General features: G+C 42.6%; 1 protein-coding gene across 1 annotated transcript in view; it reads left to right on the top strand.

The window, feature by feature from the left end:
• The window catches only part of LAMA4 (laminin subunit alpha 4), a 155467-nt gene that overhangs the window by 120772 nt on the left and 9609 nt on the right, over window positions 1–25086 (top strand). Inside the window, exons 28-34 of the mRNA XM_068231320.1 lie at window positions 5123–5258; window positions 5610–5747; window positions 7884–8017; window positions 9093–9254; window positions 11202–11355; window positions 17809–18005; window positions 24358–24547. Coding sequence (XP_068087421.1) covers window positions 5123–5258; window positions 5610–5747; window positions 7884–8017; window positions 9093–9254; window positions 11202–11355; window positions 17809–18005; window positions 24358–24547 — 1111 coding nt within the window. The remainder of the gene's footprint in view (window positions 1–5122; window positions 5259–5609; window positions 5748–7883; window positions 8018–9092; window positions 9255–11201; window positions 11356–17808; window positions 18006–24357; window positions 24548–25086) is intronic.

Raw genomic sequence — 25086 nt, 5'->3', positions numbered from 1 at the left:
TGTTTTGGTGGCCATTTTGTTTGTTTATAAACAAACTTTTTAAAACTGTTTTTAACCACTTTTAATGCGTCAAGGAGCGGCAAAATTGTGACAGAGGGTAATAGGAGATGCCCCTAACGCACTGGTATGTTTACTTTTGTGCGATTTTAACAATACAGATTCTCTTTAAATAAACTCTGGTAATATGCATATACAACAAGCGGGATATCTACCTAAATTAACGCAGAGTCTCACCTATATGTTATATTATAGGAACAACAATAGTGACGTAGGGAGCCTCTATTATCATGAAAAAGGCTTTATTAACTACATGCAGATAACCCCAAACCCTCCCTTTAAAACCACCTTAAAAAGCTGTAAGCATTGAGGCATAGGGCCTAGTTTAAAGGAGTGCACTCCTAATATTGATCATATATTGATTGAATTATCTTCAGGGCCCCCTTGATAAAGTGACAGATGCAGCAAGTCTTGCCTCCAAATGTTAGTGTCAAGCGAGAATAGCTAGTCTTCCAAGCAGCCAGTTAGTATATATAGTGAAGCAAGCAGTAGTAGTAGTTGCAATAGCCCGGCTTCAAATAGCTGGTAATGATGTTAGTACGTCAGCTATGCCTCTAGTACACCCCTCGTTTCATGTGCGGCCTTTTTGCCGGTCGCACCCCTGACTGCATCAACACAGGGTCGGCGTTCATCCAGACTCACGTGTCCATAAAGGAGTAGTTGCGCATTCCTGTTGGGGCGGGTACTACCGGCACTATCCAATTTGCTAGCCGGGTTCCCTGCGTGCCCTCTTGTGCAGCGTCTCCAAGTGCCACGCGGTTTAGCGGTGCTCACAGTCGGGGAGTGAGCGGAGGCATTGGAGTTCGCCTAGTCGCGTGACAACAGCCCACGTGACGCGTTTCACCCGCTTCCGGGTTTCATCAGACGGGACTTTAGACTAGGCCCTATGCCTCAATGTTTACAGCTTTTTAAGGTGGTTTTAAAGGGAGGGTTTGGGGTTATCTGCATGTAGTTAATAAAGCCTTTTTCATGATAATAGAGGCTCCCTACGTCACTATTGTTGTTCCTAAACTCTGGTATTAGGTTTGCATTGCCTAAATTAGTGGGGTAGGTATCTATGGGAGACAGTGTGTCTCAAAGTGCAGCCGCTGCCCGTCCGCTCACCCGCGGGACTAGTAGGTAATTATGGCTATTATACTTGCAGGACCACGGGGAGCAGGCAGAATGTAGCATGGTCGGCGCTGCCAGGGCCTCAGCAGAGGTCAGGGCCCCGGGGCAGTTGCCCCCTTTGCCTCTATGGTAGCGCCGGCCCTGAATTCAGCTGTAAGTAAGCAACTGTGGTTTCCCATTACGCATATATCCCAAATATTGTCAATGTGATCCCTTATCTGTTCAGTTTTCTCTAACCAGCAAAAAACAACAGTGCAGAAGGTTCATTTGCAGGTGTCATTTGTGACTGGACCCCATTGATCTGATTGCTTGATCCATGCTAGTTAACAAAGAATTTAACGCTGCAGGTAATAGTAACCCAATGAACCCTATCCTTGATGATAGAAGCTACCATTGCTTATATGTTTAGAAGCTGATAGTCCCCAAACCTTCATTATCATACCATGTTGTTATTATAATTAGAGGGTGGTTTAAAAACAGCTATAAATTGAAAAAAAAGCACCAGAGTTACCAAAATGACCTGTTTCCACACCCCACTGCTGCAGTTATTAATGGAGTGGAGGAATTTCCACTTGGTTACTGGTCAGCCTGCATCATGAATGTTTGTTTACATAACATAATACGGACTGACCAATGGGAGGGGTAGGACATACTCCACTTTCTCATTAAAGGCAATAGTTTTACTGGGGTGTAGTTACATTAGTCCCTGTAATAATATCAACTCTTCCAAGGGTGTTATATAGTGAAATAGTGCTTGCTTCAATCCTTAGAATGACAAGTATTGTTTTTAAAAAGCTGCACGCCAGTGCCATAAGTGTTTGAATTGTGCTCATTAAATGTCTTGACCAGATTTGCATGAGCCAAAGTCCACAATAGTCAGTAGGGATGTTATTGAGGTGCAAATAAATATGAGATGACTAAGAATTTTGCTTATTATTATGATACAGAATCAGGGTTGTTTCTGGCCATTTTGGTGCCCCAGGCGAGGTTTCTTTTGTTTCACCCTCACCCTTCCAATCAAAAGTAATTATTTTTGCTGGTACTATTAACAAATTTATAAATTATACAGTGGGTTGCAAAAGTATTCTGCCCCCTTGAAGTTTTCCACATTTTGTCATATTACTGCCACAAACATGAATCAATTTTATTGGAATTCCACATGAAAGACCAACACATAGTGGTGTACACATGAGAAGTGGAACGAAAATCATACATGATTCCAAACATTTTTTACAAATAAATAACGGCAAAGTGGTGTGTGCATAATTATTCGGCCCCCTTTGATCTGAGTGCAGTCAGTTGCCTATAGACATTGCCTGATGAGTGCTAATGACTAAATAGAGTGCACCTGTGTGTAATCTAATGTCAGTACAAATACAGCTGCTCTGTGAGGGCCTCAGAGGTTGTCTAAGAGAATATTGGGAGCAACAACACCGTGAAGTCCAAAGAACACACAAGACAGGTCAGGGATCAAGTTATTGAGAAATTTAAAGCAGGCTTAGGCTACAAAAAGATTTCCAAAGCCTTGAACATCCCACGGAGCACCATTCAAGCGATCATTCAGAAATGGAAGGAGTATGGCACAACTGTAAACCTACCAAGACAAGGCCATCCACCTAAACTCACAGGCCGAACAAGGAGAGCGCTGATCAGAAATGCAGTCAAGAGGCCCATGGTGACTCTGGACGAGCTGCAGAGATCTACAGCTCAGGTGGGAAACTCTGTCCATAGGACAACAATTAGTCATGCACTGTACAAAGTTGGCCTTTATGGAAGAGTGGCAAGAAGAAAGGCATTGTTAACAGAAAGCATAAGAAGTCCCGTTTGCAGTTTGCCACAAGCCATGTGGGGGACACAGCAACCATGTGGAAGAAGGTGCTCTGGTCAGATGAGACCAAAATGGAACTTTTTGGCCAAAATGCAAAACGCTATGTGTGGCAGAAAACTAACACTGCACATCACTCTGAACACACCATCCCCACTCTCAAATATGGTGGTGGCAGCATCATGCTCGGGGGGTGCATCTCTTCAGCAGGGACAGGGAAGCTGGTCAGAGTTGATGGGAAGATGGATGGAGCCAAATACAGGGCAAACTTGGAAGAAAACCTCTTGGAGACTGCAAAAGACTTGAGACTGGGGCGGAGGTTCACCTTCCAGCAGGACAATGACCCTAAACATAAAGCCAGGGCAACAATGGAATGGTTTAAAACAAAACATATCTATGTGTTAGAATGGCCCAGTCAAAGTCCAGATCTAAATCCAATCGAGAATCTGTGGCATGATCTGAAAACTGCTGTTCACAAACGCTGTCCATCTAATCTGACTGAGCTGGAGCTGTTTTGCAAAGAAGAATGGGCAAGGATTTCAGTCTCTAGATGTGCAAAGCTGGTAGAGACATACCCTAAAAGACTGGCAGCTGTAATTGCAGCAAAAGGTGGTTCTACAAATTATTGACTCAGGGGGCCGAATAATTACGCACACCCCACTTTTCAGTTATTTATTTGTAAAAAATGTTTAGAATGATGTATGATTTTCGATCCACTTCTCACATGTACACCACTTTGTATTGGTCTTTCACGTGGAATTCCAATACAATTGATGCATGTTTGTGGCAGTAATGTGACAAAATGTGGAAAACTTCAAGGGGGCCGAATACTTTTGCAACCCACTGTATATAGAAATGTTATTTTTCAAAATAGGTCTACAAAGCATACATTAATTATTGCCAGGCTAGATAAACCTTACCAACCCAAACCCATTGAAACCACATACAAACCATTCCTACTACAACCTCTTATGGTGGTTGTGTAACTACATTATAAAAGATTAAAGCAATACAGACTAAACTTAAAACAATTACTGCTTATAGCATCTGCAATATCATTGTTATGATAACAAGCACTGTCAATGTATGTGTTGGAATTGTCATTCATATACTTCTTAAAGCGGAATATAACCCTGCATTTCAACTTTGCTCTAAAACATTATTTACAGTATATTATATGCAACCAGCATTTTTTTTTTACTAGACCAGCATTGGAAGGGTTACACAGGGCTTTAAAGTTCTTGGAGAATTCTGCAGACGCATCCGAACTTGATAGAGATACATTTTGTTTACATAAATGTATCTAAGTGTTGAATGTGACTCATCTCTCTCACTGAGAAGGAGTTGGAGGACAGCCAAAGAGTGTGTAACATTTATAAATATATACATATAACTAAATAGAATGTAACTATCTGAACGTCTGCATATCTCTCCACGGAACTTAAAACCTCTGTGTTTAACCCTTCCAATGCTGGTCTAGTAAAAAAAATGCTTTTTGCATATAATATGCTGTAAATAATGTTTTAGAGCAAAGTTGAAATGCAGGGTTATATTCCGCTTTAATTGAACTAGTAGCTGTGATTAGGAATTCCATCAAGCACAGTGTGCTAAGAATAGCTCTGTGGTGCCCCCTCCTGCAGGTATCACTCCTGGCATCTGCCAGGTTTGTCTAAAAAAATGTCACTGTTCAGAATTATATTAATTATAATGAAAATCTATTGTATAATAGACTAATCAGATCTTGCAGTGAAAGCATTTGTTTGGTTCTTTTCAAGCTGCATAGACTTGCAGTAACATTTGCACAATTCTGCATCATCTTAGAATTATTTGCATTATTTCAAGTAAAGAAAGAAAGTTGGCTCTGAGCCAAAACTTTGTACTAAATGCCTTTTAGAAATTTGTGGCAAAGGATTATTGGGAAACAAAAACCCCTATAGACATCTGCTCTAGGCAGAAGCCATTTTGTACTAAAATGCCTTTACATATCTGTGGCATATGGATGTGAAAACACACTACAGAACACCTATAGATGTGTGTGTCAGTTTAAGGGTTGAAACTCAAGATAATGAAAACAGGCAATGTTTTGGCATGCAGAGGATCTTTACGTTTATCCCACTGTTTTTTTTACAGTATGAAAAATCATCTAGCAGCAGACATCGCCTACAGGGGATGTATGAAGAGCTTCCAATTCCAGAAGAAAGACTTCAATCTCTTAGAGGAACCAGACACCATTGGAATCAGCTACGGCTGCCCCGAAGAGTCACTTGTAATTTCTGTGTTTTAAAACTATTACTAATTGAAGAGTAACACTATTTATTATTATTAATATATATTAAAGTTTGCTAGACTGATAGAAATCCAATCTGATGTGCTAGCTTTCTTTTATTGTTCATCATAAATTGTCAGGACACACAAGAAAGCCATAACACAGCAATAACTTAATGCGATTGTTTTCACAAAGTCAAAAACTGAAGAAATGTTTGTTAGCTTGGTCTATTGTTACCTCTAGTTAATTAAAAGGCGTATAATTAAATATTAAAATACTACAATAACAAATCCATCATAGTTTAGAGCTGCAGCTGTGTTTACAGAGTGCTTTTATTTCTTTTGGACACAGATGTCCCGCAGGGCTTACTTCAACGGACAAAGCTTCATTGCATCCAATCAGAACTTAGCTCCCTTTGATGCTTTTGAAGGAGGATTTAATTTTAAAACCCTACAGCCAAGTGGATTATTGTTTTATCATTCTGATGGGGTGAGTACAGCACAACACAATTTTCTGTAGTTATATATCCAATGAACGTACTTGGTTAAGAATCATAGTTATAAAGTATATTTAGGAGTTGCTCTAATACATGAATAAACAACAGTGAATCTTCGCTTGCCAAATATACTGTATATTTATTATTACTCAGCTTTATGTGGGCAAGAAAAAACTACCATGATGCAAATCAATCCTGGAAGTCCCTGAAAAATCCAAATACACATCCAGAGCTTCTGGTGTGTAGCATTTTTATAGCTTGTTAATTTTACAGAGCGATCCATGTCCAACTTTCAGACAGCTGTTTCAGGTTAATTGACTTCCATCAGTGCAAGTCATAGATTCATTTCAGACAGCAATTTTGACCTCCATCCGTGCAAGTGTGATTTTGCAGCCTTTAAAAATGGTCAATTTTAATTATGCCAAGATACTTTAACATGCTTAAAATATTCCCCAGATACTTCCATGTGTGGCTAAGGAGTGCCAGCAGTTTGGGCACACTGAGAAGACAAGCTCAATTCTCTAACTTGGAGATCTGTCTTGTTCATTGTTGATTTTCCAGTCACTCCTGTCCAAAAACCAATGAGAGCAGAGTTATGGATAGCAGGCATGGCACATATGAACAGATCTGCAGTACTAAACGTATTATTTAATAGATCTGTTTAACCTCCTTGCCGGTTATCCCGAGCTCAGCTCGGGGTAACCTGCGCAGGAGGATTTCTCAGGCCCGCTGGGCCGATTTGCATAATTATTTTTTTTATTGCACGCAGCTAGCACTTTGCTAGCTGCGTGCATATTTCGATCGCCGCCGCTTGCCACCGATTCGCCGCTACCCGCCACACTGCCCCCCCCGACACCTTGCGCAGCCTGGCCATTCAGTGCCAGGCAGCGCTGAGGGGTGGATCGGGGTTCCCTCTGACGTCCCGACATCCATGACGTCAGTGACGTCATCCCGCCCCATCGCCATGGCGACGGGGGAAGCCCAGCAGGAAATCCCGTTCTGAGCGGGATTTCCTGCTTTCAGACATCGCCGGTGGCGATCGGCTTAGGTAGGGGGATGCCGCCTGTCAGCGGCTATCATGTAGTGAGCCCTGGGCTCGCTACATGATTTAAAAAAACATGTTTTTTTAAAAGTGCTGCGCCGCCCCCTTGCCAACACAATTGGAACGGCAAGGGGGTTAATGGATCACTAACACCAAATTAGCCAGCTGCAAAATTATTTAACTAACTTGAAATTTCAAATAGCTGGCATAGATGTTAAAAAAATCCTAAGAAATTACTTTTGACTGAGATTCAGTGCCACATTTGTCATTTCATTTTTTTTTCTGCTTCTCTATACTATATTCCCACAGAACTCATAAATGAGCCATAATATGGAGTTTTACTTAAAACCAGTGTTTGTCCTTCAATGTTTGATTTCCTATAACTTACTGAATAAGAATAGAGCTAATCCTCAGCTGAAGTGCCCCATAAGATATTAGATATCAGCAGTAGGGATGGGCAGTGAGATACAAATAATCTTGAGTTGATGCAGCATTATACAAATTTTGTATGCAAATGTATGCAACTTAAAATTTAACTAATCAAATCCTGCTGAGCTAAAATTTGATTGGTCCATTTTCAAGCTGCATAAATTTGCATAATTCTGCATCACCTCAAAATGATTTGCATCTCATTGACCATCCCTACTCAACAGCACCCAACAATGCAAATTGAGAATTTTGCCATTCTTAGCAGATGATCCTAATACATTGAAGAACCCCAGGAATACACAGGTAGTCCCCGGTTAAGGAATGAGATAGGGACTGTAGGTTCGTTCTTAACCTGAATCAGTTTTTAAGTCGGATCATTGTGCCAGCTCTGTCCCCTGTACCTCCTCTGTGCCTCCAGTGTCCCCCTCTGTGTCACCTCTACCCTCTGCACCTGCTTATACAAGTTTAAAATCCATGTTTCCTTTGAATGTTTTAAAATTGATTTTCTCAAAAACTACAAGTCCAATTTAAAAAAAAAAAATTTACACTTGTTCCCATGACTCCACAGAATCCATGACGTTCGTATTGGCGGGTCATTCGTAAGTCGGGGACTACCTGTAGTCTTACTAACTGCAAGCTGTGTGTTTCATGTTTTTAGGCTGACAAGTTTTCAATTTCCTTGGATAAAGGTGCTGTAGTCTTAAACGTACAGGACATCAAGGTGCAATCCAAAAATACACAATACAATGATGGACACAACCACTTCATTGTGGCCTCGGTGTCACCAACTAGGTATTTTTCTTTCTTTTCATCACAAAAACTAAGCTTCTTGTATTCATAATACATTGTTATACCAATGCATGTCAATTAGCATGTCTTATTTCTGAAAATGTTGAAAATATTATATCATAAGAATTACCTATTTTCTAATAAAGCAGTGGAAAAGTATTGTACTGTGTTAGCCTTCAGTTGCGGCAAAATGTTTTAAACTAGGATGGTACTGTTTATTGGCTAATGTTGAAATATTAAAACAGTAAACTTTCAATATATTAATTTCTTCAGGCTACAAACCTGTGTGCTGAACTTTATCTTAAAAGCAAAACTTACAATGAATTTGTACATTATTATTATTCAGTATGTATATAGCGCAGGCATCTTCCACAGCACTGTACAGAGTTTATAGTCTTGTCACTAACTGTCCCTCAGAAGGGGTCACAATCTAATTCCTACTGTAGTAACTTGTCCATCATAGTCTTAAGGTGCCCACTAACGATACAATTTGCCAAATGATTGATTATGAACAATTCTCTGTATGAACGATTGAAAATGATCATTTGGGACCACTAATGGACAAAAATCTCCTAACCAATCCAATCAGATTGACGGGATTGAACCAAAAATTGGATCAATCTCATTAATCTGATTGGACTGGTTAGGAGATTTTTGTCCATTAGTGGCCCCAAATGATGATTTCCAATTTTTCATAAGAAGAATTGTTCGTAATCGATCGTTTTGCAAACTGTATCAATCGCGACAACCTTAAAATGCCAATTTTTAGGGGGAAACCAATTAACTTATCTGCATGTTTTGGTATGTAAGAAAACCCCAAGGAAACCCCAGTCAGAGACAGGGGTACATACAAAATCTGTGCAGACAGTGCCCTGGCAGGGTTTAGAACCAGGGACCCAGTGCTGCATGGAGAGAGCGCTATCAACTATGCCTCCATGCTGCCTATATATAGAAATTTATTTTTGCTGAGACCAGGAATTTTGCTAAATGGATAATCAAGTTATTTTGCTAGTCACAAATCTGGATATAAACAAGCACAGGTCTGAGGTCTTACAGCCACATACTGTATTTTCCCCAGATGCCATCTCTTGGTGGATGAAATGGACACCAGCTCCCAGCAGAGGGATAAAAAGGACATAGCAAATTCAGAAAGCAAAAAGCTCTTCTACTTTGGTGGCTCTCCTAATGGCACCTCACAAGACAATTTTACAGGTTGTATCAGCAATGCTTATTTCACCAGGTATGTAGAACATGGTCCTCAAATGAACATTGCCTCAAAAAACTAGCCATTAACACTAGGATGTTTACAGAAATTTCATAGATAAATGTCAGCATCCATTTCAAAATTACGCCATTTTATCACAATTGGAAACCACTGCCAGATACCAGTTACATGGGCATATAGGACATTTTGTAAGATAATTTACCATATGACAAAATCATACAATCTCCACGGAGATGTGAACAGGTTTTGCCACAGGGAACACAAGCAGCATTTCCCATCACTGTTAAACATCAATCAGAGGTCCACAGAAAACATCTGCTCCTTGCACAATTTCCTCTCTGTTACGTTTCATAATTGTTTTGCACTGATTTTCTTTATAAACTATATTCACATCAAGAAATCGAGTATTGCCCTAAAGTAGATTTGTCACTAACTGCTTAAAGGGTACCCAGGGATGAGAGTGATATGGAGGCTGCCATATTTATTACCTTGTAAACAATGCTAGTTGCTTAGCAGCCCTGTTGATCTTCTTCCATAAGTACCAGTAGTGTCGGAGGCAAAACCCTGGAACAAGCATATGGATAATCCAGTAAAACCTGCGTCAGCTGAGTCAGGGAACCTGATCTGCTGCATGCTTGTTCTGGATCTATGGCTAAAAGTATTAGAGACAGAGGATCAGCAGGGTTGCCAGGCAACTGGTACCATTTAAAAGGAAGTAAATATGACACCCTCCATATCCATCCCACCTCTGTTTCCCTTTAAACTAGTTGCCAGGCTGAGTGCAGTGAAAGCAGCAGATGGGGCAGCCACTTCTCTCTCTCTAGTCAATACTTTATACAGCACCAAAGTTTGTGCATGACTTATACTGAAACAGGTAACTGTATTTAGCTGTCACTAGTTTAAGTAAGTTAAATGAATGACAGTGTTACTTGGTATTACACTTAGCTGCTTTAATTATTTAGCTCATTTTACCAAACTTTAAAAAGAAAGAAAAATAAGCTAAGATCAGGCTACAGTATTCAGAAATTCATCTGAAAAACTCAACCTTATATATGTCCTAGTTAAATGAGCAGTGCAAACTTGTGTTTAAATTAGTGTGTGTTAAAGCACAATTAAAGTACACAATGAAAACATTATTATTATTGTTAATAGTTTGTACTTATATAGCACTGATATCTTCAGCTATTTTATATGGTATATTCCACTTAAACAGAATCTCAAAAGCAATAAGAGAGATAAGCAGTCCCTTTACAGTTCAGCTCTGCATATTGCTAGGATTAGAGGCAAACATTAATTTGGCTTGTGTTGTACACAAAGCATGCGTATGCGTGAGAGTTCACCCAGGTGACACATTGTGGAGTTACACCTGTGTCTAAGGAAGTAAGTACTTAAAGAGAAACTCCGACCAAGAATTGAACTTTAGCCCAATCAGTAGCTGATACCCCCTTTTATATGAGAAATCTATTCCTTTTCACAAACAGACCATCAGGGGGCGCTGTATGACTGATATTGTGGTGAAACCCCTCCCACAAGAAACTCTGAGGACCGTGGTACTCCTGGAAGTTTCCTGTCTGTGAACCTCAGCTGTTTCCAACTGCCAAAAAAGCATGCAGGAGCTACATCATCAGCCAACAGTAAAATGTCACCATGTAATAAATGTCAGAATGTAAATCAGGGATTTAAAAGATTTTACAATGGGCAAACACTGACTAAATCATTTCTACATAATTATTGTAAAAATGATGCACTTTTTTATTACATAATTTTCACTGGAGTTCCTCTTTAAGTACTCAGCAGCCAACATCTCCCAGAGTTGTACACAGAGGGTTTACTGCACTGCTGATTTCTGTTAATTCAAGAAGGTTAGATTGATCTTGACCCCTGGGCGCATATTATTTAGGCTATTTTGTTTTAATAATTTAATGTGTAATTTGTGTATAATAATGCTACTCTTTACTGTAGAACTGACAGAGATGTGGAAGTAGAAGACTTTCAGAAGTATACAGAAAAGGTCCAAGTCTCTTTGTATGGGTGCCCTGTTGAAACACCTCCCATTGCCCTGATCCATAAACGTGGCAAAAACTCTTCAAAAGCTAAGGACAAGCAAAAAAAGAGAGTAAGGAAATAATTTATTAATACTTTTTTTTTTAGTTGGAAGATTTTACTACGTGTAATAGAGAAAAAAGGGCATGTATTGTAAGCCAAAAGCTGTGACTCACTGATTAGCAGACCTCACAATTTGGCACCCTAGGTCCCCATGCAGAGCGCTTTGTAGTATGCCCAGTGGCGTACCTAGGGCATTTGGCACCCGGTGCTGGGTATTAAAAGACACACACACCCCCTTTAAAATGGACGTGGCCACAACGGGCAAAAAAATTGGGCGTGGTCATGACCGCATGAGGGCGGAGCTAACTGTAATTTAAAGTATTAGCTAGTATAGTTGCCCCCAGTATAGCTAGTACAGTTGCCCCCAGTATAGCTGCCCCAGTGAAGCTAGTATAGTTGCCCCCAGTATAGCTAGTATAGTTGCCCCCAGTATAGATAGTATAGTTGCCCCCAGAGCTGCCCCAGTATAGATAGTATAGTTGCCCCCAGTATAGCTAGTTTAGTTGCCCCCAGTATAGCTAGATTAGTTGTCCCCAGTATAGCTAGTTTAGTTGTCCCCAGTATAGTTGCCCCAGTATAGCTAGTATAGTTGCCCCCAGTATAGTTGTCCCCAGTATAGCTAGTATAGCTGCCCTCAGTATAGCTAGTATAGCTGCCCCCAGTATAGCTAGTATAGTTGCCCCCAGTATAGCTAGTATAGATGCCCCCAGTATAGCTAGTATAGATGCCCCCAGTATAGCTAGTATAGTTGCCCCCAGTATAGCTAGTATAGATGCCCCCAGTATAGCTAGTATAGATGCCCCCAGTATAGCTAGTATAGTTGCCCCCAGTATAGCTAGTATAGCTGCCCCCAGTATAGCTGCCCCCAGTATAGATGCTCCCAGTATAGCTAGTTTAGTTGCCCCCAGTATAGCTAGTATAGATGCCCCCAGTATAGCTAGTATAGATGCCCCCAGTATAGCTAGTATAGATGCCCCCAGTATAGCTAGTTTAGTTGCCCCCAGTATAGCTAGTATAGTTGCCCCCAGTATAGATGCCCCCAGTATAGTTGCCCCCAGTATAGATGCACCCAGAATAGCTAGTTTAGTTGCCCCCAGTATAGTTAGTATCAGTGGCGTACCTAGGGCATTTGGCACCCGGTGCTGGGTATTAAAAGACCCCCCCCCCTTTAAAAATGGGCGTGGCCACAACGGGCAAAAAAATTGGGCGTGGTCATGACCGCATGAGGGCGGAGCTAACTGTAATTTAAAGTATTAGCTAGTATAGTTGCCCCCAGTATAGCTAGTACAGTTGCCCCCAGTATAGCTGCCCCAGTGAAGCTAGTATAGTTGCCCCCAGTATAGCTAGTATAGTTGCCCCCAGTATAGATAGTATAGTTGCCCCCAGAGCTGCCCCAGTACAGATAGTATAGTTGCCCCCAGTATAGCTAGTTTAGTTGCCCCCAGTATAGCTAGTTTAGTTGTCCCCAGTATAGCTAGTTTAGTTGTCCCCAGTATAGTTGCCCCAGTATAGCTAGTATAGTTGCCCCCAGTATAGTTGTCCCCAGTATAGCTAGTATAGCTGCCCTCAGTATAGCTAGTATAGCTGCCCCCAGTATAGCTAGTATAGTTGCCCCCAGTATAGCTGGTATAGTTGCCCCAGTATAGCTAGTATAGCTGCCCCCAGTATAGCTAGTATAGATGCTCCCAGTATAGCTAGTTTAGTTGCCCCGAGTATAGCTAGTATAGATGCCCCAGTATAGCTAGTATAGATGCCCCCAGTATAGCTAGTATAGATGCCCCCAGTATAGCTAGTTTAGTTGCCCCCAGTATAGCTAGTATAGTTGCCCCCAGTATAGATGCCCCCAGTATAGTTGCCCCCAGTATAGATGCACCCAGAATAGCTAGTTTAGTTGCCCCCAGTATAGTTAGTATAGATGCCCCCAGTATAGTTAGTATAGATGCCCCCAGTATAGCTAGTTTAGTTGCCCCCAGTATAGCTAGTTTAGTTGCCCCCAGTATAGCTGCTCCAGCAGGGGAAGAGCAGCGCTGGAAGGAGGGGTGACAGGGATAGCGGCGGGGAGGGGGGAAAGATCCCCCCCCCCTCACCTGGGTCCCCTCCTTCCGCCTCTCTTCCCCTCCAAATGACAGCGGGGGGCAGCGGGCAACTTAGAGTAAGGGCGGGCGGGCAGAGACGACTACCCACTTTACGTCTGGCTGCGTCCCAGCAGCTGGAGCGCTCCGTCGCCGTCACGTGCCTCTTCTCCGCCTCCAATGCGTGTCACAGCATTGGAGGCGGAGAAGAGGCATGTGACGGCGACCCAGCGTTCCAGCTGCTGGAATGCAGCCAGACATAAAGTGAGTAGTCGTCTCTGCCCGCCCGCCCTTACTCTAAGTTGCCCGCTGCCTCTGCTGTCATTTGAAGGGGAAGAGAGGCAGAAGGAGGGGACCCAGGTGAGGGAGGGGGGGGATCTTTCCCCCCTCCCCGCCGCTATCCCTGTCACCCCTCCTTCCAGCGCTGCTCTTCCCCTGCTGCGGCTGCATGGGGGGTCGTGGTGACACCCCCCTGGCTGGCTGTCACCCGGTGCGCCACGCCCCCCTGCGCCCTATTGTAGGAACGCTACTGAGTATGCCTGTTAGGTTTAAAGGTTTTAACTGTATTAAACCTCTACAGAAACAAAAGTCAAAAGTCTACCACAAACCTTTACCCTGTTACTAACCTGAACACTTTAAGACAATCTTAATAGTGATGGTCAAGTAGATGCAAATAACTTCGAGTTGATGCAAATGTATGCACATTTTTGTGCAAATGTATGCAGCTTGAAAATGAACCAGTCAAATCCTGCAGAGGTAAAATTCGATTGGTTCATTTTCAAGCTGCAGAAATGTGCCTACAAATTTGCATAAATGTGCATCAACTCTGAGTTATTTGCATCTACTTGACAATCACTAAATCTTAACACTAATATATCTAACTTAATAATAATAATAATTTATCTAGGGAATATATAAGTGTAAAAATTAATTTATGCATGTCTTATTTCAAGAATGAACTGAAACTAGTTAGTTCCCTCAACTATTCTTGACAGTAGCACTCCCTTTTAAAAATCTTTTTAAGACATAAGGGCCCATATGCAATTATTTTTTCCTCCCAAGTTTTCTCCTAGGAGATATTTCTTAACAATCTGTTTAAAATAACTTTTCAGCACCTTGTAATTGAAAAAAAATATCAAAAGTAGGTGAAACAATACAGTCAAAATTATTCAGTGTATTTTCTTGCTTCCTGGGGGGCATTTTATTAATGACAATGTGTAAAAATATCAACTGGGAGAAAACTCAAGAGAAAAAAAATATATTTCATATGTGCCGAAGGCCCATATGCAATTCACTTTTTCGCTAGAGTTATCTCCTAGGCCAGGGCTGCCCAATAGGTTGATCGCGATCTACCGGTAGATCGCGACCGCCTTCTTGGTAGATCGCGGCCTCTCGGCCGCATCTCATAAAAGTTTGTTGCGGCCAGCAGCTCATCGTGTTTAGCTGCTGGCCAATAAGGATGCAGTCGAGGAGAGAGGGAGGAGAGAGGCAGCGCGGCTGCTAAGTCATGGCTGGGGGCGGCGACGGGCAGCCTGCAACGTGCATGCTTGCCATGACGTAGCTGCTGCGCCGCCTCTCTCTTCGCCGCCGCTTCTCTCCTGCATCGCATTGGCCTGCCAGAGTCTCTCCTCGCCGCCTCTTCTCCTCTGCCTGCCTGCTAACCTACGCTGCAGGTACATATACCTGGAGGGCCCATATACCTGGCTAACCTACACTGGGGGCCCATATACCTGGCTAACCTACACTGAGGGCCCATATACCTGGCTAACTACACTGGGGGCCCATATACCTGGCTAACCTACACTCGGGGCCCATATACCTGGCTAACTACACTGGGGGCCCATATACCTGGCTAACTACACTGAGGGCCCATATACCTGGCTAAATACACTGAGGCCCCATATACCTGGCTAACTACACTGAGGGCCCATATACCTGGCTAACTACACTGAGGGCCCATGTACCTGGCTAACTACACTGAGGCCCCATATACCTGGCTAACTACACTGAGGGCCCATATACCTGGCTAACCTACACTGAGGGCCCATATACCTGGCTAACCTACACTGAGGGCCCATATACCTGGCTAACCTACACTGAGGGCCCATATACCTGGCTAACCTACACTGAGAGCCCATATACCTGGCTAACATACACTGGGGGCCCATATAACTGGCTAACCTACACTGAGGGCCCATATACCTGGCTAACATACACTGGGGGCCCATATACCTGGCTAACCTACACTGGGGGCCCATATACCTGGCTAACTACACTGAGGGCCCATATACCTGGCTAACTACACTGAGGGCCCATATACCTGGCTAACTACACTGAGGGCCCATATACCTGGCTAACTACACTGAGGCCCCATATACCTGGCTAACTACACTGAGGGCCCATATACCTGGCTAACCTACACTGGGGGCCCATACACCTGGCTAACCTTCACTGGGGGCCCATATACCTGGCTAACCTACACTGAGGGCCCATATACCTGGCTAATCTACACTGAGGGCCCATATACCTGGCTAACCTACACTGAGGGCACGTAACCTATGCTGCAGGCACATATACCTGGCTAACCTACGCGGGGGGGCGTGCTTAGCATTTAAACCGTTGGTAGACCTCGGCAAATTTTAAAGTAGCTCGCAAGCTGAAAAAGTGTGGGCACCCCTGTCCTAGGCGATCATTTTCAACATCTCTTTAAATTAACTCTTCAGCATTTTATAATTGAAAAAGTACCCAAAAGTTGGTGAAGACATACTATCAAAATTCTAAACGTAGGAGAACAGGTGAATTAAATAAAGGCCAGAAGGTTCTTTTTCAGTTTAGCTATGGTTCTCAAGCATCCTACTTATTAATATAGCATTTTTGTGATAGTTAGATATGGATTTGCTTCATAGATAATTTTCTTGCTTGCCTTTATCAAACTAGCTGTACAAAGTTATTCTGTATGTGTAAAAAAAAGGGTGCCTGGAAACTTGGGCGCCCAGTAATTTGATAGTAGAATATCGGTACATTTATCAATATTTTACTATTTAAGTGAAAAAACGATAGTAAATTTTCAGTATTCAGCACCGATATTTTACTATAGCTAAACCTAAGCATATTCTCACATTGATCCCTCCCACTAACAATGCCTATCCTTAACTAACCCCACGCCTACCCAACCCTGCACACTCCCCACGTCTAACCTTAACTCTTCTGCCACCGCTATAAAAAAAAAGCAAAAAAAAAAAAATGTTTTCCGGGTACTGCCTTAGGGGCCCATTGTAATTATCGGAGGGGAAATTTGAGCACCTGCTGCACCCAGTAAATAGCTGGAGTCAGGGCATGCGACAACTTCAGATAGTTATTGAGCGCAGCAGACACCCACATTTCCCCTCCTTGCCGATAATTATAATGGGCACCTATGGTGGCACCCAAACTTCTGCCGCTAGCAGGCACCCACATTTCCTGCTGCTATTTAGTCTTTGTATTACCATATATACACTCACAAGCAAGCCGACCCGCATATAAGCCGACCCCCCCCCCCCCCCAACAACTTTCACCTGAAAAACCAGAAAAAAATGATTGACCCTCATATAAGCCGGGGGTAGGAAATGCTGTCTGTGTGATCCCCCCCAGTGTGTCCTGGTATAGCTAGTATAATGCCCAGTATGGGTAGGTGGTGCCTCAGTATAGCTAGTATAGTGCCTAGTATAGCTAGTATAGTGCCCAGTATGGGTAGGTAGTGCCCCAGTATAGCTAGTATCATGCCCAGTATAGCTAGTATAGTGCCCAGTATGGGTAGGTAGTGCCTCAGTATAGCTAGTATAGTGCCCAGTATAGCTAGTATCCTGCCCAGTATAGCTAGTATAGTGCCCAGTATGGGTAGGTAGTGCCTCAGTATAGTGCCCAGTATAGCTAGTATCATGCCCAGTATAGCGCCCAGTATGTGTAGGTAGTGCCCCAGTATAGTGTCCAGTATAGCTAGTATTGTGCCCAGTATAGCTAGTATAGTGCCCAGTATGGGTAGGTAGTGCCCCAGTATAGCTAGTATAGTGCCCAGTATAGCTAGTATAGTGCCCAGTATGGGTAGGTAGTGCCTCAGTATAGCTAGTATAGTGCCCAGTATAGGTAGGTAGTGCCCCAGTATAGCGACGGGAGCAAATTTCTACAACATGACTTGCAAGAAAGCCGACCCCCCAACTTTTGACCCACTTTTTGGGGGTCAAAAATTCGGCTTGCTTGCGAGTATATACGGTATATTTCATTTTTTTCCTACAGACTTATTTTCTTCAGATTAAACCACTATACTACATACAGGTCAAGATGTCCAATGGATCAGTAATCTTAATATGTTCTTTATTTCTTTTATCAACCATTCCCTGTTTATACTTGTACAGCTTGGTAAACATAAAGCTGAGCCCTCACACAGTGCAGTTGAAACTAATAAGGGCAGTGAAACAGAGGAAGACCCACCGACGGCCTCCCAGTGTGCATTGTCTGGCAGACCGAGATCAGTTAGGAATGCCTATCTATATGGAGGGACTGCTAACAGTCGCCACGAACTCAAACGCCTTCCTAAACATTTCAACCAAAAGTAAGTTCCATGGTTATCATTTCAGAAAATGTATGAGATAACCATTTCAGATATATATCTATCTATGTAAGCTGGAGCATATCTTCAGTATTTAATTAATCATATATGAAAACAATGGTCACAATATTTACATTCCAGTGTATAAAACATATATAATATTCTTCTGTGAATATATTCCATGACCTTTTCAAACCTTTCTGTTTAATTATCAACACCTTTTTTTGCTTATAATCAACAAAGCAAAGAACCTTTGAGGAACAAAACAAAAGAGGACAATAACAGTCCTTTTTGCTGATGCAATATGTGATGATAATAACATGCATATTGTGATAATCACTTGTAATCAATGATCATTTACTTTATGTACAAAGATGCATGCTGCACTTTATCAAGTTGCCTGCTGTAACAAATATGGACGGGGCAGCTGCGGCGAACAGCGCTGCCACCGCCGCTACCTCCATTCCCCTGCCTAATCAGTTACCCGTGCCTCGGGCGTCTAGCACGCCGAGGACGGGTTTGTCAGCTGCCCATAGGGTTGTGTTGACGCGGGCGCGCGTGCACCGTCACAACCTTTATGCGGCGAAGAGGCGGCTCAGCTGACCTGCGGGTCGGCTGACGTCACGCCATGCGCCCGCCGCCGCTGATTGGCCGAACGCAGGGGGGCGTGCTTCGAGGTCTCTTCGGGCTCTTAAGCCCGGAGGATTCAGTGCATCTTTGTCTGCTGTTGCGATCACTACGTGTTAGCGCTCAGACCTTAGTTAGATCCGGTGTGCTTTGATCCGGGAGGAAACCGGGGATTTCACACAGCTCTAGGATTTGTGCATTATATTGAATTATCTGTTTATGACTCTGGATCGTTCCTGACTATTCTTACTCTCTAGTGATTTTGTACCTTTGCCCATCTGATCTGGTTACCGACTCTGCCTGAATATCGTTCCTCTCTCTGCTCTAGTGATTCTGTACTTTAGCCCATCTGATATTGTTGCCAAACTCTGCCTGTTAACCGTTACTTCTCTGCCTCCCGATTTTGTAATGTATCTGCCTGGCTGTTACCGACTCGATTAGTCTGACCTCGCTACTCACCAGTGAGCCCTTGTCACTGGTGAGGTGTTCACTGTACTGACAGTGCCCACAAGCTCCTCTGGTGAGGTGTAGTCAAATCTGTCAGTATATACTGTATGCACCAATGACTACACTTATTTACAATAAAGTGTGACTAAGGTCTCGATATTCTTTGTATTACTATATTTGCATTATTGGTGATTCTGCAGATCATCACATAATCAGATATAGTATCTGCATAATTGGTGATACTGCAGATAGAATCAGAACTTTGTACTTGCTGACACCTATCGTTACACCTGGCTGTTGGAATGACTGTAATTAAGTAATTAGTAGAACTACAGATCTATATCTTTCAGTAAAGCCTCAAACACATTTTAAATGACTATTTCACGGCAGGAATAGGGGATTCTATCCCTTAAGCCCCATCAACACCATACATTTTTGTTGTCTGATTCGATTCATTGATTCGATTCGATTCAATCCAACATGTTCCGATCGGGATTCAATTTGATTCAATTCAATTTGCCATTGTTTTGCAATGACGAATCGAATCCCGATCGGACATGTCGGATTGAATCGAATTGAATCAATGAATCAAATTGAATCAAATCGGACAAACAAATTGTATGGTGTAGATGGGACTTTAGGCAACAGTTCAAGGCTGTACAGATGTGTTCCTAGCCTGCAGGCTAGAGACCTATTCTATTACTATGGGGAGGGGGGGCATAGTGAATGGGGTGGGAAAGAGGATGGAATGGGAGGAAACATTGCAGCAAGCCTGAGTCTTACTGTATAAACATTTCACTTTAGGGGAAAGGGGAAATTTTTCAAGGAATGATTACAGAGAATGGGAGAAATGAGAGAGGAATAGACAAAGGTTTGTGGATCCAGCATGAACAGGAACCTGTGCTTACCTTAGGTAGCTTTGTCCCAGGTCAGGTATACTTTACCATGTGGATTGGATTTGCTCAGAGGGTAACGCCCCATTTTCATAGGCTTTCTGGTCAAACCAAATTTGCACGGGTTATAGGGGGTTCAAAAAACCTTGGCGGATGTTTTTTTTAAGAATGTATATTTTTAGCCTGCTTATGTGCGTGCACAGGGGAATGCCCAAGTACAAAGTTGTCAAAAAAAGGCACAAGGATGATGTGCTAACCAGGCAGTGTGAGCCATGGCGATGGGTCAGGAAATGTGCATGTGTGTGCACTATTTACCTTTTTGTTTTACCGGAGTCTGCTAATACTCATGTGTAGTCAACCACAGTAGTTAATGTTCTTTGCGCAACGTGGCTGCTCGCTGCAAAGGTAGGATACACCGCCATCATACCTTGTGAGCATTGATTTACTAACCCGAAACATCATCTCCAATCGTTAAGTAAATCACCCTCCCAAATGAGCACCAGAGTTCTCACAGGAATAGCCCCCAGAGGAGCTCCAATAAGCAGAATAAAGCAAATCTGATAAAATATGGCATTTGCTAAATATCACAATATAACATGATCACATGATATATACGTTATAAAAAAAAAATACCTCATGGTTGAGTCGTGTATGCAATAATGAAGATATATAAAGAAGGATTAATTGTTCCAGCTCACCAGTACTAGGTATTATATATTATAGTAATAGGTATTATATGTTAATTACACTATGAAATTACACTTGCAGTCTGGATCCACCATCACTATCAGCAGTGTGGGATAAAATGTTATTTTGAAAAAAATATTTAGAATAGGTCATAAAAAAATATTTCTGATGTCCTACATTGAACATTGTTTTTTATACTTCATTTATGCATTTTAATACCATCTTACTGAATAACAACAAAGTCATATCATACAAAGTAAGAAATATGTCTGAATAGCATGAATACATTTAGTTCTGTTTAATAACCACAGTGTAAAGCATTAAAAACACTTAAAAGCCCAGCTAATCCTAAAATTGAAGTTGTTAATTCTGAAAGCACACATGCTGCTTAGTGTAGATTATACATATTACTGTACTTTTCCCACTGCATTTCCAAATTACAAACCTGTTTTATAACTGTTCTTGCCCGCAGCTGTCTATTTATACAAAGATACAAGACCCCTGTACTCCCTGGCTTACTGTTAACAAAGTGAGGTCTTGAAATCCCGCTTACCGTGAACTCTTTAGTAGGTTGTGCTGGCATACTGCATGAGCATACTGAATGACACAAGCTCCCACCCTTCTCTTGTGCATAAAACTAAATATGGATACGCTGGAATGAGAAGTGTACAGCTAAAGAAACAAATGTGCAAACTGTAACGATTGGTGTCAGCACACAGAGATCTCTGATTATGGGTGATCTGCAGTATCACCAATAATACAGATGCTATACCTGATTATATGGTGATCTGCAGAATCACCAATAATACTAGTATAGCCTGACACTGGACAAGCAATGGGAGATAGTGTTTGGTGTAACAGTAATATGGATAAGAGAGTTCACCCGAGGAGCGGGTGACCCCGAGTGTGCTGCAGCCAGCGCTCACCTTATGGGTGGATGAGACAGACCATGCTGCAGCCATGGGGTATATATGTACAACAAAGAGAATGAATACAATAGTGCTGTACAACTGATCACCTGTGGGGCAAGTGATTCAGACTGTACTGCAACCGGGTAGTGTTTAGTGCACAGTACAAGGAGGGATAATCCCAGTAATGCTGGACTAAGGATTCCCTAAGGAACGGGTGGAACAGACTGTTTTGCAGCCTAGGAGCAGGGATGCTCGGGTAGTACTTTTTACTACCCGCCCGGATCCGTGTGGTTGATGGTCTAGGGGGTAAGACAGATACCTACTACACACTGAGACCTGGGTTCAAATCCCAGCTATGGTATGTAAACTGGCTTTTAAAAAAAAGTACAAATCCTTAATCATGCTACTTTTTCTATTGAATTGATGATAATGGTACATGCTAGGCCAGCTTTAGCATGTAGTGTGGTTGATGGTCTAGTGGGTAAGACAGATACCTACTACACACTGAGACCTGGGTTCAAATCCCAGCTATGGTATGTAAGCTGGCTTTTAAAAAAAGTACAAATCCTTAATCATGCTACTTTTTCTATTGAATTGATGATAATGGTACATGCTAGGCCAGCTTTAGCATGTAGTGTGGTTGATGGTCTAGTGGGTAAGACAGATACCTACTACACACTGAGACCTGGGTTCAAATCCCAGCTATGGTATGTAAGCTGGCATTTAAAGAAGTACAAATCCTTAATCATGCTACTTTTTCTATTGAATTGATGATAATGGTACATGCTAGGCCAGCTTTAGCATGTAGTGTGGTTGATGGTCTAGTGGGTAAGACAGATACCTACTACACACTGAGACCTGGGTTCAAATCCCAGCTATGGTATGTTAGCTGGCTTTTAAAAAAGTACAAATCGTTAATCATGCTACCTTTTCCTATTGAATTGATGATAATGGTACATGCTAGGCCAGCTTTAGCATGTAGTGTGGTTGATGGTCTAGTGGGTAAGACAGATACCTACTACACATTGAGGCCTGGGTTCAAATCCCAGCTATGGTATGTAAGCTGTTTTGAAAAACTGCAATTCCTTACAGGATGATATAAGAGGATGGATGGAGGAGGAGGAGGAGGAGGAGGAGGAGGAGGAGGAGGAGGAGGAAAGAGACAGAGACAGAGACTTTTGTTATTGTCCGTGTAATTCGGATATCCGCGGGTATCCGGATCGGTGGTAAAACTATCTGCAGATAGCTATCCGGATATCTGCACAACTATCTGGAATCCGGATCCGAACCGGATAGCAGAAAAAGGTCGGATACCCGGGTTAATCCGGGTACCCGGGATCCGAATGAGCATCCCTGCCTAGGAGTAGTTGATACAGACAGTACTGCAGCCTAGGAGAAGTTGTTACAGACAGTACTGCAGCCTAGGAGCATTTGATACAGACAGTACTGCAGCCTAGGAGCAAGTGACACAGACAGTACTGCAGCCTAGGAGCAAGTGACACAGATAGTACTGCAGCCTGTGGATACCTGAAGGGCGGGTATCACAGACTAAGCAGCAGTATTCTACACCTGAGAGGTTGGTGTAGAAAACTAGATTCCCTCACCAGTGGCAGAGCCCACTGATGCGGGTAGCGAGGTCAGACAGGCAGAGTTAGAAACGAGCGGACAGATACAGTACAGGAGCGGAAGATTGATTCAACGTCAGGGACAGGCAGGGTCGGCAACGTGAATCAGATAGGCTGAGGTACAGAATCGACAAACGGAAGAATAGTCAGAGCAAGCAAAAGGTCATAACAAATAAACAATGCACTAGTACTTTAAAGCTATCAACAGAATCTGGCTAAGTGTGGATCCCCGGCTCCGGCCGGCTCTAGCACACTTTGGGATCTGACTGGGGTCTGATCGCTAACACACTATAGCATTCGCAACAGCAGACGCGGAGCTACTGACAGACCTGCTCTATATATACTCAGCATGCTCCACAGCGCCGCCCCAGTCACTCAGCCAATCCAGATGCTAGCTGGAGTCAGCTGACCGCATGATCAGCTGACTCCCCTCTTAGCTGCATAAAGGTCCTGTCGCTCGGCTCGCGCGCGCGTAGCTCTTAGCCTGTGAGCAATGGAAGGACCAGGCATAACCTGAGCATGTAATCGCGCGGCAGAGGCCGCAGGCAGACACGCGGAGATAGCCGCCATGCCGCTAGACTCAGTGGCGGCATTTCCGCTATTCCTTACACAAACTATTTCTATGCTCCACCCTTGTCACTACCTTTGTTACTACTCTTTGCCACCACCTTCAGCTGCATGGTTTCTGCTGTAATATGGGAGAATATGATCTGGTCTCAGTTATTCTTCCTACTGGGAGTTGCATAAACCTGAGTCGCCTGCCAACCATTTAAATCTACAGAGGGCAGAAAGCAAGTTGTGCTGCAGTTCTAAGCACATTTCTCCTATGAAAAGGGTACTCTTGGTACTCTTTCTACCACTTTGCTACTGAACACCGTTTTAAACAGCTATCATTTTGAATGTAATTACAATTTCCTTGATCAGCTATGAGGTTTTTTTTATTCACTATTCCAAATTTGTGTTTTGTCACTTTAATGGATTACATAAGTCCTTCTCTAAAAATATGTAAAAAAAAATTATTTACAGTATATCGCGTATTCTACCTTGACTCCAGCGTCACCAAACAAGAGTCGAGCTTTTTGTTATGTGCAGGCATATAATGAGTATACTATGAGTATAGGATTAGCAAAAATAAGACAGTAACATATTTTTTTATACTTTGTAGATCTGAATTGTCTTTCCGCTTACGCACACATTCGTCCCATGGAATGATCTTCTATGTATCGGATGAAGAAGAAGACAACTTTGTCACTCTTTTCCTAGCTGATGGACATCTACATTTTGTGTTCAATGTTGGAGATCAAAAACTGACAATCAAAACACAACAAAAGTATAATGATGGCCTATGGCATGCTGTAAGTAACAATAACACTAGTGCTATAGTGCATGCCCCGTGCACGGGTAATTCAGGGGTTTCTCCGATCGCCGGACCCCAAATTACTTCTCCCTCCGAGTTGCTACGACTTGGAGGGGGAATCGTATTTTACACCACGAGGGATTTAAATGGCGGCAAGGGCAGCCATCATTAGGCTCACCCTGCACCCAACTCACTGGCAGAGTACATATACGTACACAGATAAATAGCCTATTACAGACTTTCAAACCAGGCAACCAAGAATGGAGCCCTTTACAGAGAAATATATTTTCATGTGTTTGCAGTATCATACACTGGCATAAATAATATATCAGTGCTGCATTTTACTGTTTTCTGAAAAAAAAAAAATCTACTTTATATCACCACAGATTTTTGACACCCAAATTTGGTGTGAAAGTGCCGGGGTTGGCCTATCCATGGGTGACATAAAGCAAGTGACATGTGTGGGGGGCCCCTAAAGGCAGAGTGCATGGTGGAGCATGCTTGAGCATGTACAGCTACCTGTTCTTTCTCCGGCTT

Source organism: Hyperolius riggenbachi, chromosome 4 (assembly GCF_040937935.1).
Source record: "Hyperolius riggenbachi isolate aHypRig1 chromosome 4, aHypRig1.pri, whole genome shotgun sequence".
Lineage (NCBI taxonomy): Eukaryota > Metazoa > Chordata > Amphibia > Anura > Hyperoliidae > Hyperolius > Hyperolius riggenbachi.
The sequence above is the reverse complement of the archived record's forward strand: the minus strand, read 5'-3'. Positions and strand labels throughout refer to the sequence as shown.